At 37.1% G+C, this 13005-nt stretch overlaps 1 protein-coding gene across 3 annotated transcripts in view; it reads left to right on the top strand.

The window, feature by feature from the left end:
- Positions 1–13005, top strand: part of ASXL3 (ASXL transcriptional regulator 3) — a 136031-nt gene that overhangs the window by 110382 nt on the left and 12644 nt on the right. For all 3 annotated transcript variants that reach the window (XM_076329772.1, XM_076329770.1, XM_076329771.1), the window contains 2 exons: positions 10711–10807; positions 11281–11386. In XM_076329772.1, coding sequence (XP_076185887.1) covers positions 10711–10807; positions 11281–11386 — 203 coding nt within the window. The remainder of the gene's footprint in view (positions 1–10710; positions 10808–11280; positions 11387–13005) is intronic.

Genomic DNA, 13005 nt, shown 5'->3' with positions numbered 1-13005 from the left:
AAATTGAATGTATTACTCCAGCTCAAGTGGTAAGTAACACCAAGGAGAGCAGAACTGATTTCTGTGTTTTTACACAGTACTCCCATTTATAACTTCCAGTGTTATGCTCACCTTCTTTGCAATTTTATAGCAAGGTTGACTTATATTCAGTTTGTGATCAGCTCATAAGCCACAAATACTTTTCTACAGAAGCATTGCATAGCCACTTAGTTTTGTATTTCTCTAGTTATGTATTACTACAAGAGTCTGAAACTTTGCATTTGCCACTATTGCAATGCCCTACTTATCCCCGTTGTTTCCAAAGTAATTCTCAAATCCATCAAGAGAATTCTGAATTTCAGTTGTAGATTTCAGTGTACTCAGTCCCTCTCTGACTGATGTTATTTGCAAATTCCTTCCATTTCTTTTGTCATGCCCCTGAAATACAGCCTCCTAGTTGATAATAAATAAACAATAGTTCCCTAAGTAAAGAGTTCTGAGTAGTTCTGTAGCCACCTAATTGCAATTTATATATCCTAGCTTTGCTTAAGAAAATGTCATGTGACACAGCATAGTTAAAATCAAGATATGTGTCTTGTGCTGTTTCTCTTCTATCACAAGGCCTTTTATGCTGTCAGAAAGAAAATAGACTGACTTGACGTGACCTATTCTTGACAAATCTGTGTTGGCTGTTGCTCAACTCCTTGTTAACTTCCAGGCAGTTGTGTATAGCGTGATATCTTGTGCTTTAATCATTGCACATATTCTCCTGAGCTTGAAGACAGGGGGAGCAAGCAAGATATTTAAACATAGGCTTCTGGTGTCAATTGAGATGCACTGCGGTATGTACTCTAGTACCCAGCTTCTTCTTCAAAAGGTTATAGGTCCCCTGTAGGTTCTGGTTTGTATCTGCCCAGAATGTGTCCATATGAATATCTTAGGACACCCTAGGGCATCTCAAAAAAGAATTGGTTGTCTGTATGTAGGCCATAGAGTTCTTCTGAAGCTGGCTTAGTCTGTAAGTCCTTAGCTGTGCCTATCCCCTTCTTTAGACACAGGTGATACATATGGGCTGTATACATATAGCTAGCATGTATAATTTTGCAGTTGTCCTCTTCACTGCTCTGAAATCCGTCTTTTAACAGTTCTGAAATAGATTCGTAACTGGGCATTTAACAGGCTAGTCTATCAAGTCCAGATGATTTGAATGCATTTAAGTAATATTTATTCAGCTACTTGCTTGTTCAAGGGTGAGATCTTACCCTTTTGCCTTCTGTCGCTGGTGTTAATTGTATTAAGCACCTCAAGGCAGCAGATTTGTGGTGAAGATGGATTCAAAAAAGGCAGTATGAACATTAGCTTTGTCTCCATATCCCTCTAGTTTTTCCCCTGTGTTGCACAGTGGACTAACTTTTTCTTTCATCATCTTCTTGCTCCTAATGTACTTACAGAATTATTTCATCCAAAGTTTGATGTGTCCCTTGCCAACTGTGTCTAATTTTGGCCCATTATACCATGTTCTGCTGTGGTATTCTTGCTTAGAAAGTTGACCTCATTTCCATCCCCTGCATGCTGTGAGATCAACAGTGAGGTCCTAACTAAGACAATGTGGTCTCATTATACAATCCCCATTATTCCTTCGCAGGAGGCTTTGCACTCCATGTGGTCAGTATTGTTTATTTAAAGAACTATGAGGTTTCCTTAACTCCTTTTTCACTAGCACCACATTCTTGGGGATTCTCCCAACTAATTCTGCATTTATGAAAGTATGCCTACTTGAAACACATTTTTTTTTTATTCTGTTGTCATCTCTTCTTTCTTTTTTTCCCAAAAAAGCTTTAGTCTTTTACGTTACTATCAGTCATATGAATTATCAGATCTCCATTTTGCCAATTAAGACAAAATGTTGATTGTCAACTAAATCTTCCAAGTCCTCCTATGTACCATTTGTAGTTCTTGCATTAGTGTTCAACCATCAAAGACTGAGATAAATGTACCACTGTCATCACATTGGCCCCTTCTTTAGACCCTTCTTTTATAAATAAACTTCTTTTGGCAATGGTCCACAGAAGAGTATTTTATTTTATTTTATTTCCCATATTGTTGGGCCACATATATAAATACAGCATTCAAATTTTGGAGAAATTAGCAAGTCTGTCTTTATAGCACGTTCCTTTCCTCTGTGAGGGCTGTTTTCCATCTTTGCTTACCTATTGCCATATCTCTAAACCTTCTTGGGGCATCACCCCATGGGTGAAGATGCCAAAGCCATTCTGCCTATAGCACCTATTGAACCACGACTTCATTACCCGTATACGTCTCTTACTGCTGATAAAAACGTCAACAGATACCTAGGTTCCATGATGAGTCCTGCAACCTCCTTGTCACTTCTGATCCACTCAGTCTCATTTCTGGCTGTATTCTTAGAGTGAAGGTAGATGGACATCAAAGTTTAATAACCAGTGGAATGAGTAGATTTTCCAGGCATCATACCTACCAAGACCTTCATGAGGTTCATCAGATGGTCTCTGTTGTCCTCATTCCCCTTCATTCCCCCCTTGGAATCCCCTTTGGAGGTGGTGAATCTCTTGGACACTGGGAGCACTGGCTTTTCTTAATCTGTTCTTGGGATTGGTTCCTCTCCTTTCCCAGAACAGGTTCTAATTTTGGGATTACCTTTCTCTGTATATGAAGATCATATGAAGGTTTGGAGGGTTTAGCATGGAGAGAACTTTTTATGCTCTGATGGTGTGCTTGGGTGCATTGCACTGTTATATCTGAATTTCAACCTTGCCAGTCACACATGTAAACTAGTTACTGGTGCCTGAGACTGCCTATTTAAAATTCACATGTGCCCATTTTAAACATGCTGTTTCAAGAGGAATAGGAATGTAGTCTTTGGTGTCCAGTGCAGCAGATGTGGGTTTATAGTCTGTTGTGTCAGTGCTCAGGAGCATGTTTGTGACTGCTTATACCTGGAACATTTTGTCCAAATGTATCCGCAGAGCTTGTATCTGGTTCTGTTCTGTGTGAAAAAGGGTGTCTTTTTTAAGTTTTCAGTAGTTAATGACAAGGTAGGTGGCCTTTAGAAATGCATTGCCTCATCTTTTATGTTGTGCTTTATAAGCATTAACAGGAATTAATTTCGTCAGTGCTTTTCTTGTTACAGTTTGTTGTTGCAGTGTGTTACCTCTTTGTAGCTTTCCTGTATCCAGTTTCTGAGCTGTTTGACACAGAGGAGGATAGGATTCACCTCCAAATGAAGACATCTAAATTTGTACGTCTGCAAGTGTGCTAAGTGTCTAAACTCCCATTACAGATGATGCAGATCGAGTCAATACATGAACAAAGAGACTGAAGAGCTATTTGTCTCACTGTAAAGTAGATGCCAAATTGCTGGTCAGCTGAATAGTCCTCTAGGTTCCATTGACTGCATCAGCTAGACCTCCATTGACTGTAATAGGAGATTGGAAACCTAAGGCCACATCTAAACATTTACATTAGTTGTTTTAATCTTAAGCTGAATTCCAGCCAGTAATGCCACCACCCTCCATTACTTTTTAAGTTACATTTTTATAGAGCTGTAGGGTCTAGGCTTGTATGCCTTTGGCACTAACACTATCGAAATCATTAATAGCAAATACTAATCTTTGTCATCAAATGATAGTATGTAAAGTATGAGTTTGGGTATTGTTTTTGTTATGACTGCTAGCAGTCACCCCTTCTATTCACCCCCTCAAAGACAAAAGCACTTTAAGTAGTGGCCTGAAGCCACTGATCACAGGTGGCAAGCATCCAGTTTTGGTGGTGTACACAGATATTTGATAGTATCACCTGGGGACTTGCTTGTGAATTGGTGTCGTGGTTTAACCTCAGACGGCAACTAAGCACCACACAGCCGCTCACTCACTCCCCGCCCTGGTGGGATGGGGGAGAGAATTGAAAGGGTAAAAGTGAGAAAACTCGTGGGTTGAGATAAAAGACAGTTTAATAGGTAAAGCAAAAGCCGCGCACGCAAGCAAAGCAAAACAAGGAATTCATTCACTACTTCCCATGGGCAGGCAGGTGTTCAGCCATCTCCAGGAAAGCAGGGCTCCGTCACACGTAACAGTTACTTGGGAAGACAAATGCCATCACTCCAAGTGTCCCCCCCTTCCTTCTTCTTCCCCCAACTTTATATGCTGAGCGTGACATCATATGGTGTGGGATATCCCTTGGGTCAGTTGGGGTCAGCTGTCCCGGCTGTGTCCCCTCCCAGCTTCTTGTGCACCCCCAGCCTCCTCGCTGGTGGGGTGGGGTGAGAAGCAGAAAAGGCCTTGACTCTGTGTAAGCGCTGCTCAGCAGTAACTAAAACATCCCTGTGTTATCAACACTGTTTCCAGCACAAATCCAAAACATAGCCCTGTACTAGCTACTATGGAGAAAATTAACTCTATCCCAGCCAAAACCAGTACAATTGGGCCAAACTTATTTTTGCACTTTCTGTCTTCCATTCCACATACTGTTTCACAAGCCTTGAAAAAATGTCAGGCCTAAGGTCAATGTTTTCCATTAAGATAGTTGATAGCTATAAATAGTTATTGCTTACATCTGTATTTGGGTGGCTAAAGTAATCTAAGTAGGTAGCCTATTTTAAGAAGTAGGGACTTTAAAAGAGACGACAGTTCACTCCTGTTACAACATGAACCACCAAGCTTGGTATTAAGCACTGTGAGATCTGGTTTTTGCTGACAAAGCCACTGTGGCATGAAGGGACAATTAATGCATCAGACTTCATGATCACCAGGAGTGGAAATTTATAGGATCAACAAACATGAATTTGGACATGGTTGGCCTACCCAATATAATAGATGTGTAAGAAAAGCACAAAAATTAGTCACCAAAGTGTGTGTTCCAAAGGACTCACCCGGTTTACAGTAGTCTGCATTCCGAGGATGTCCAATTGGCAGAAGCTTGTGCATGTTGAGACATGCATTGTGTTGTTGCAATCTCTTCTAAAACTTACTATCACTTTTTACTAGATTTGATAGCAATTTTTAATCCTTTGGGGATTTTGTGGAGCAAGAGACCATCTGGTATGCCACAAACATATCTATTGATGTTCTCTTTGGATTTAGGTTGTGAGGGGGTGTTTCATGCTGAATAGCTTAGGCAGCAAATGTAGAGGCCCTAATTAGGAGTCTGATCTTCTTTATGCTTCCTTTACTGTTAGTGGAAACAGAGGATCTCTTCCAGAGTGATGATGCAGAGTACCTAAATTAAGTGTTTATTTCTGTGTACTTGGACTCAAAACAGGTCTGTTTCTTGGAGAGAGTTCCCCTTACTATTAGAGATTTTTTGGGGAAAATACAGATACTAGTCTTCCATGTCACCTGTGAACTTTTGCTCTATGATCGTAAAGAGTAAAATGAGCCAAGCCCAGCATGTTGTCTAGATAGCTCTCCAAAGTGTTTGCCTTCAGAAAGTCAGTCACCAAGGTTGCTGCATCTTCAGATGCTACATTTGCACTGTACATTCATCACAGGTCAGTTTGATGCTGGTGCCCAGTACTGGAGAATCGGATTTGTTCCATGTTACAAAATGGCAGTGGTGTCTCTCCACATACATAAATAAAATGTAATTTTTCCTGTGTGTGATATAAATACTGCTAAATTTTTCATTTTTAATATTTTAGAGGCTTTAATGCAAAAGTGTCAAAATGTATTTTCTCATACCTTTCATCTTTTGCACATAATGCCTTTTACAGACATTTGGGAAAGTGTGTGAATTATAGGACTGTTCTTCCCCCAAGATAAAACATAAAAGCACAAAAAAGAGCTAGCAGCAGTTTGTAGAAAACGTGTATAATTACTTGAGTGGTGCTGAACACTTAATTTGGATGAATCTTCACTTCTTTCACTGATTTTTTGTTTTTCTGTTGTGAGGTATTATGGTCAAATGGTGTGATGTTCACACATAAGTTTTCAGGTAAGAAATATGTAGTACTACACAGGAACTATATGTAGTGGATCATTAGTAGTTTTAGAAATATTAATTTTATAAATATAAATATTAATTTATAAATATAAATTTTAATCATTTGAAAGAGAGATAGAAATAATAGATTTGCTAATTCCTTGTCTTCGAACTTTCTAGCCAAGATCAGATAACCTACCAGTATACACCTATGCCGTACTTGCTGTATCCCTACTAAACCACCAGTGTGCATCTTCAGGTTGAGCTACAAAAATAATCCCTGCCTTATCGTCAGAAGAGAATTTGCAGTGGAACTTGGAGGAAAATAATTGAAGTGGTTGTTCATAGAAAGATTACTCAGTTCCTTTTGATAAGAGTGTTTGACATTTGCTTTGTAATGCAAACAGATGTTGGGTTTTAACAGATATGTTTTGGGGTTTGGTATTTTTTTGTTTGCTTTCAATAAAAAGAGGAACTTTTAAAACCCATTGTGAATTCTGCACAGACGTATTAATTAGAAAACATAATTCTACCATTGTGCTTAATCAGAAAAACAGAAATTTAAAGCTCAACAGAATAAAACATAAACTTTCCAATAAATGTTTGTTGTTCCAGCTCATTAACACACTGTCTCTGTTGGACACCATTTTTTAAATACCATAAAAATTAATAGTGTATTTAAGAACTGCTTTATTGACATGTTTCTTCAAATTCTAATTTATACCTAGTGATTAATTGCGCTGTCTCTATCATCAGACCATAGAGAAGTAAATACACCCTTTGGCTTCAAAATTTTCAATTTCCACTTTAACTTTTTGACTTAGGTGAAAATGTGTTCTCTGGGTGAGGTAAGAAAAGTTTTCAGTAAAGGTTGTTAGCTAATACTGTAGGAGGAAGACCTCTTAGTCCTTCCAAGTTTAACAGAGCAGAAAAAATGCCAGCCTGATTTCACATGACTAGGGTATTGAGAAAAGGACTAAACCGTCTTTGTTAGTGTTGTTGTTTCTGATAGACTCTTTCAAAACAACTAGATGTAAAATTGCTCATTTTATGTCTAACTTGTAGAAAACTTTTTTTCCCTGTGTAGAAATCTTTAAATGAATCAAAAATAGCTAAACAATTGAACTTCTTGTTAGTTTAGTTTCAGTTTTCCTCATTTGGTAGTGGATCTGCTTTCTGCTTAGTACTTTTTTCTTCTTATAACATTTTGAAAATTTCTGTCTCATTCACTTTAGCTCTGTGGCCATTATGAGTTCCTTTAGCTTTTTTGTCCTCATCCTTTTCTCTTTGAGCTTTAACTGACTGAATAAATTCTTCCTGTTCCATTCCCAGCACAGGTTTTCTTTGATCTCAAATTTCTGAGCAAGTTTGGCGAAGTCACGGGGGCTGGCCAACTCTTTAATTCCTGCATTTTTCCCTTGGTATCTCTTACCCTAAATTATGTGTACCAAGTCTAGATAATGATGACTACTTTCGTGCATCCCTCCATAGTGTTTTAGCCTGAAATGATTCTTTCATATCATATTAAAATAGAACACTGGAAGCTTCTCCTCTAATTAATTAGTGTGTGTCCACCTTCTGTATCATTACATACTCTTCTGTCTAGATTTCGGCTGTTCCAGCTACTTAAATCTTCCATAAGTTGTGTGGTCCCATGAACACAGGTCTCAGGAAAGGTCCTCCTCTGCCAGTTCATCAAAGGCAATGACTATCATGAAGTCAGCAGTGACTTCTTGAGTTTGTTCTTCTTACTTTTCTTAACCTTAAGCATCTTTAACATCATATTTTCGATCTTGTGAACATAGTTCCCTAATACTTGTAAGCTGTTACAGTTAATATCTGAAGTGGCCAGTGCAGCATGCATCTGTTTTCCGATGCAGTCCACAAATGATCTGTTGTTCCATTGCTAGTTGACCTATACTAATTTTTCTTCTTAGGTAACCCACTACAATCTTCTCGTTCTCCCTTTCTGCTATTCTTCCGGTTTGGTTTTTTTTTTTTACCCCCCCTTTTTTCTTCCACAGGTACTCACTACTCGAATTTTTTCTGGTCCACAAGAACTAATGAACTTTACCTATGACCTTGCTAACATACACTTTCTGTTCTGAAGTTCCAGCCTGTACTTTTCTCTCAGGTGGACTAGTTAACATTTGAATTTGGTTGAAGGTCTTTCTAGCATTTAGCTTGGGGTTTGAAGTTTCTTTTCCACACCTTATAAGAAATTGTGCACCCAAAAACTTGGCACTTTTTTCCCAAGTATATTAACGCATAAAATAAAAGATGCAGTAACTCTTCCTACAAAGCTTGCTTTTCTCATGTCCTTACAACAACAGGGTTACAACAAAGCTAATACTGTTCTTCCTGTATTCACATGGTAATATAACTTGGCAGTCTTTATAATGCTCTTGATTTATGCAGCCTAGTGAAATAGCTCAATCACACTTGGCTACAGTTTCATATTATGTTTAATGCAATCTGAAAGTGGATTGCTGCTGAAAAGTGGCATTCTCTTTCCGCCTCTTGCGGTGCATTCCAACTTTGCATGAGATCTAATGATTGTATGACCTTAGGATAAGTTGGATCATCTTCCTGATTTAACAGAATATTATTGTCTGCAAATTACTTTCCTGTGAGATTTGTTCATCTGGCTAGTGATATGGCTACACTGTTTGCCATCAGCTGAGCAATGGAGTTTCAAGAGGACCGTGTCTTTCAGAGACAGCCTGCAGTTAAATGAGGTTAAATATGATAATAACAATTTCATGTCTGTATTACTCTTTACGGCAAAACGCTGTCAGGCTTAGGGATGAAATCTTGAATTTACTGAAGTTTGGAGTAGAACCTACATTGACATGAGTGTTACTATTTCATCTCCTTTTATGTTGAAACTGAAGGTAGCTTCAGTACCTTTCTTGGAGGAACAAAGAATTGTTTATTTAGTACCATGTGATTCTTTTCTTTGTAACTTCTCGTCTTACCTTTTTAGGAAATCGTTTAAGTGCTGTTTTCGACCATATACTGATTTGTTTGTTTAGGTGCAGGAGGCACTGGTATCTAAAAATCTCACTTCAATATATTAATTCTGGAATTTAAATATTTCTGGAAAAGTTCATTTGTGCAGAAAGAACATAATGTGTCATACCAGTTTGATTTATACAATAAGCACATGTTCTTTATGGCCTTTCTCTTGTCTCACTGATTTTATTTTCTTGCTGCTTCTGCTGCATGTTTCACTGTTTCTTTCCAGTTTTTCTCCAGTTTCAGCATTAGTCATAGCCTATCTGTAATTAATATGCATGTGTTCCACAACCCACATCATGAGAAGCGTAGAAGCATTATATATCTGCCCTACTTGAATGCAAATCCTATGACTTGTTGGCAAAACAATGCCATATAGCAGGAAATCACAGGTGGCAGTACTGTAGGTTCATATCCTGCTGACGGACCCTGGTACCATACACATACTGTTTTCTTGCTGTAATCAAATGCCTTTAGCATTTTTCAGAGTCCATGCTTACCACTCTATTTCTCTTTTTACTACTTCCCATCTTTCTGGTTTACTCCTGTGAGATTATTGTGGGACAGGATGTCAGCTAGGCAATGAGTAAATTAGCAAAGACTGTTATGAAAGTAGGGCCAGTATTATCAGTGAAATACAGAGCTCAGCGAGGGAGATACAGCTAAATATCACTTAATGTTTCTGACACGTCTGCTTCTTTCTGGTTCCAAATTGAAACAAGCACTGAGAATTAGGGGATATTACGTAGCTAAAACATGTGTTAATATGCTGGAAAACGTGCTGGTTTTTACTGCTAGATCACAAATGGTGTTGTCAAACATTTATCTCTTAGTTACCTTGAAGGATGTAAAATAGTGAGAGTGTTTGTTCTAGCAATGTTACCTCTTCTGCTGTTCCCTCTCTTTCTCTCTTTATTTGCTAGTTTGTTTTTATTGTCTGTTTATTTATTATGCTAGAGGTGATACCCACTGCTAATTTGTTTTATATAATTACTTTTTTCAGTTATTAGAATTCCTTCAATATTCAGACATATTCTCACAACCTGAAAATAAGCATTAAGTTTTATGGTAAAAGAAAGCTCAATAGTTAGATTGCTTTTAAAAGTTATTGTAGAAAATATTGTGATTAAGACTTTTAATGGTGTTTTATCATTGAATGTTTGACAGATGTAGGAAGTAAAAATAATCATAATGTTCTTCCACAGTTTTCACTGTTGTTGCCTATAAAATTATGTGTATAGCTGTTTTTAGTTTTAGTTCTGAGTGTACACCAGTTATTTTGTTAAGGTTACCTGTCATCCACTCTTCTGCCAGTACAGCATATTAGCTAACATGAGTGTTAGGTATATTTAGAAACAGCAAAGTTACTGTCTTCATTACATTTAATTAATTTGTTTTGTACCATATTCCAGTCAGATGCAAGTACAATAATGATCTTGATTTTTGATTGTGTACAATAGCTCTAGACATAGGCCTAAGATAGAGGGCTGTGATTAAAACACATCAATCAGGTGTAAACTGAGTTATCATCAGTAATACTGATGACTGAAGAGAGCACACACTGATGCTGGATTAGCCCACTTGCATTTACAGTAACTGCTATAAAGAAAATGCTGTTTTAGTAGCAGTAGGTAATTTTCTTTGTTATTCCCACTCTCTATCCCTCCCCATTTCCCTTAATTGGAACTCTGGTTTTATGTAATCTTAGCTGACGCTATTTCTGACACTATGTTCTGCTACCATCGGCTTATTTTCTAGATGGGAAGTGATGGAGTTTTGCGCCTCAGTAGTTCTGCTCTAAATAATGAATTCTTTGCATATGCAGCACAAGGGTGGAAACAGCGATTGGCAGAAGGTAACTCTCTGCTTGTTCTCAGATTTACCAAAGGTTAATTGTTTTTATGAAGAATGTCTCTGTTTCTGCATTTGAGAAATCCTTTTAGAATAGAAAGTGTAATACACCAGTAATTCAGCAAAAGAAAAATTGCTGATTCCATTTTGAATTTAGTGTACATTTTTACAGCTTGCTGTGGCAGCTTATTTTGACAGTTTAAAAAAAAACCCAAGCATTTTCATCACTGCCAGCCTTGGAAACATAAATGCATGTAACTAAATCCCACCAATATACTTTTGGAATACTGATGTTATATGGTAAAAAAATTCTTTCTATGTCACACTCACTTTTGTTTTTCATTATTTTCATTTGGAATTGTTGGATGACTGTAACAGAAATCACTGTATGTCATCTTTGTAACTGTAATTTATAATTACCCATATTAAGCTAATCCTTGACAGCTTTTATTCAATACGTTAGTATTTGTTTTTTAGGAGAATTTACACCAGAAATGCAGTTGCGCATCAGACAAGAGATTGAAAAGGAAAAGAAAACAGAACCTTGGAAAGAAAAATTCTTTGAAAGGTTTTATGGTGAAAAGTAAGTATTGAAGCAAATAAAAGAATTTTTTTATTTTCTTTTAAGAGGAAATGAAAATATAATTCTCTGCTTCACATAGCATGGTCATATGCTGTAAAACTTAATAAAGCAGTTATCAAAGGCAGTCATTCCCCAGTATAAGAAGTTGTGGGTAGAATTATAGTGGTGTGTCTGCACTTGCATTACAGTTGCATTTTTAAAGGTTCATAACTCATCCATAAAAATTCATTCCAAGGAGAGCTTAAGACACAAGGCCCAAGCATGTGAGTATTTTCTAATTATCTTATACAAGACAGCATTAGGGCAATTCTTCCCTCCTGCAAAATATAAATACAGCTTCTACAGACTTGGAAGACCAGTAGAGATATTTCTGTAGTATGTTTTTATTTATTTTATTTTTTCTAAGCTAGTTGCAAAGTTTCTAAAATCAAATAGTGTTTTTTATTGTTTGACTGAGATGGTCCTTTGTTGGAGTAGAATATACAACATAGAAGAAATATTGGCTAGAGACAAATGAAAGTGACAATGACTAGTCTAATTTTAGAAGAGAGATGCAAAGAATAAATAAATACCCTTAACTGACTAAAATGAATTAGATAGTAACACTCCAGGTGCACGATTGGGGCGAGTCAGCACAATTTCATTGATGATGATACAGAGATGGCATTCTGCAGCAGCTGAAGATTCAGTTCTTATATTCATTTTTTTTAAAAAACAAAATTTAAGGAGATTCACATCTTTTAAAGATTCAAGAATCTTCCTTTTAAAAATTGCTTTACAAAGTGCTTTACATCAATACTTAGACTTACATCTCTGTTTTTAAAAATATTAAGTATTAAAAGTATTAATTCTTATGAAGTATAAACTAATTCTTTAAAAGTTACTGATTTTTTTTTTCAGGTATGTTTTAATAGAATTTATGCATAATATTTAGCAGACAAAAATGTGCCATGGGAACCATCATCATATGAGATGTCTTAATTTTGTTGTTAGATGTTTTTTACTTAGGAAATCCAGGGCACAGGGAGCCAGTGATTAACTTAAAGATTCGGGCATTAGCTAAAGTGTTTCTGCAGTAACAATGCTACTTCTCACAATCCACTGCCTCGGACCACTGGGAAATGTAGTGAAAACGAGGCAGCAAATGGACAGATCCATTTTAATATTTTATTTTGCACATCCTTGCTAGGTGCTTTCTCCCAGTGTGAATACTATTTCTATACCACTTTATCTTTACATATAATGGAAATTCTAGGGTCTTAATATGGCAGACTTTCTTATTGTCAAGTGCGTAATTTCTTACTTAACAGCTTTGAGACCTCAGTGTAGTCCAGGTGTTGATCCCTTTAGTATCAAAAAATATTAATTAGGTTTTTAGATGAACATAATGACTTTTCATTATGCATGTCAAGAGAAGAGTCAGTTACCAACCTTTCATGAAGGAAAGGGCTATGTAAGGTATTGGCATAGGGCCTTCCACAAGAAGTCCATCCCTGCAAGTATTTAAAAGACGTGTAGATGAGGCGCTGAGGGACATGGTTTAGTGAGCATGGTGGTGTTGGGTCGACGGTTGGACTTGATGATCTTAGAGGTCTTTTCCAACCTTAATGATTCTATAA

Source organism: Aptenodytes patagonicus, chromosome 2, assembly GCF_965638725.1.
Source record: "Aptenodytes patagonicus chromosome 2, bAptPat1.pri.cur, whole genome shotgun sequence".
Classification (NCBI taxonomy): Eukaryota; Metazoa; Chordata; class Aves; order Sphenisciformes; family Spheniscidae; genus Aptenodytes; species Aptenodytes patagonicus.
Note: the sequence above shows the minus strand (reverse complement) of the source record. Positions and strands in the feature narration are given on the sequence as shown.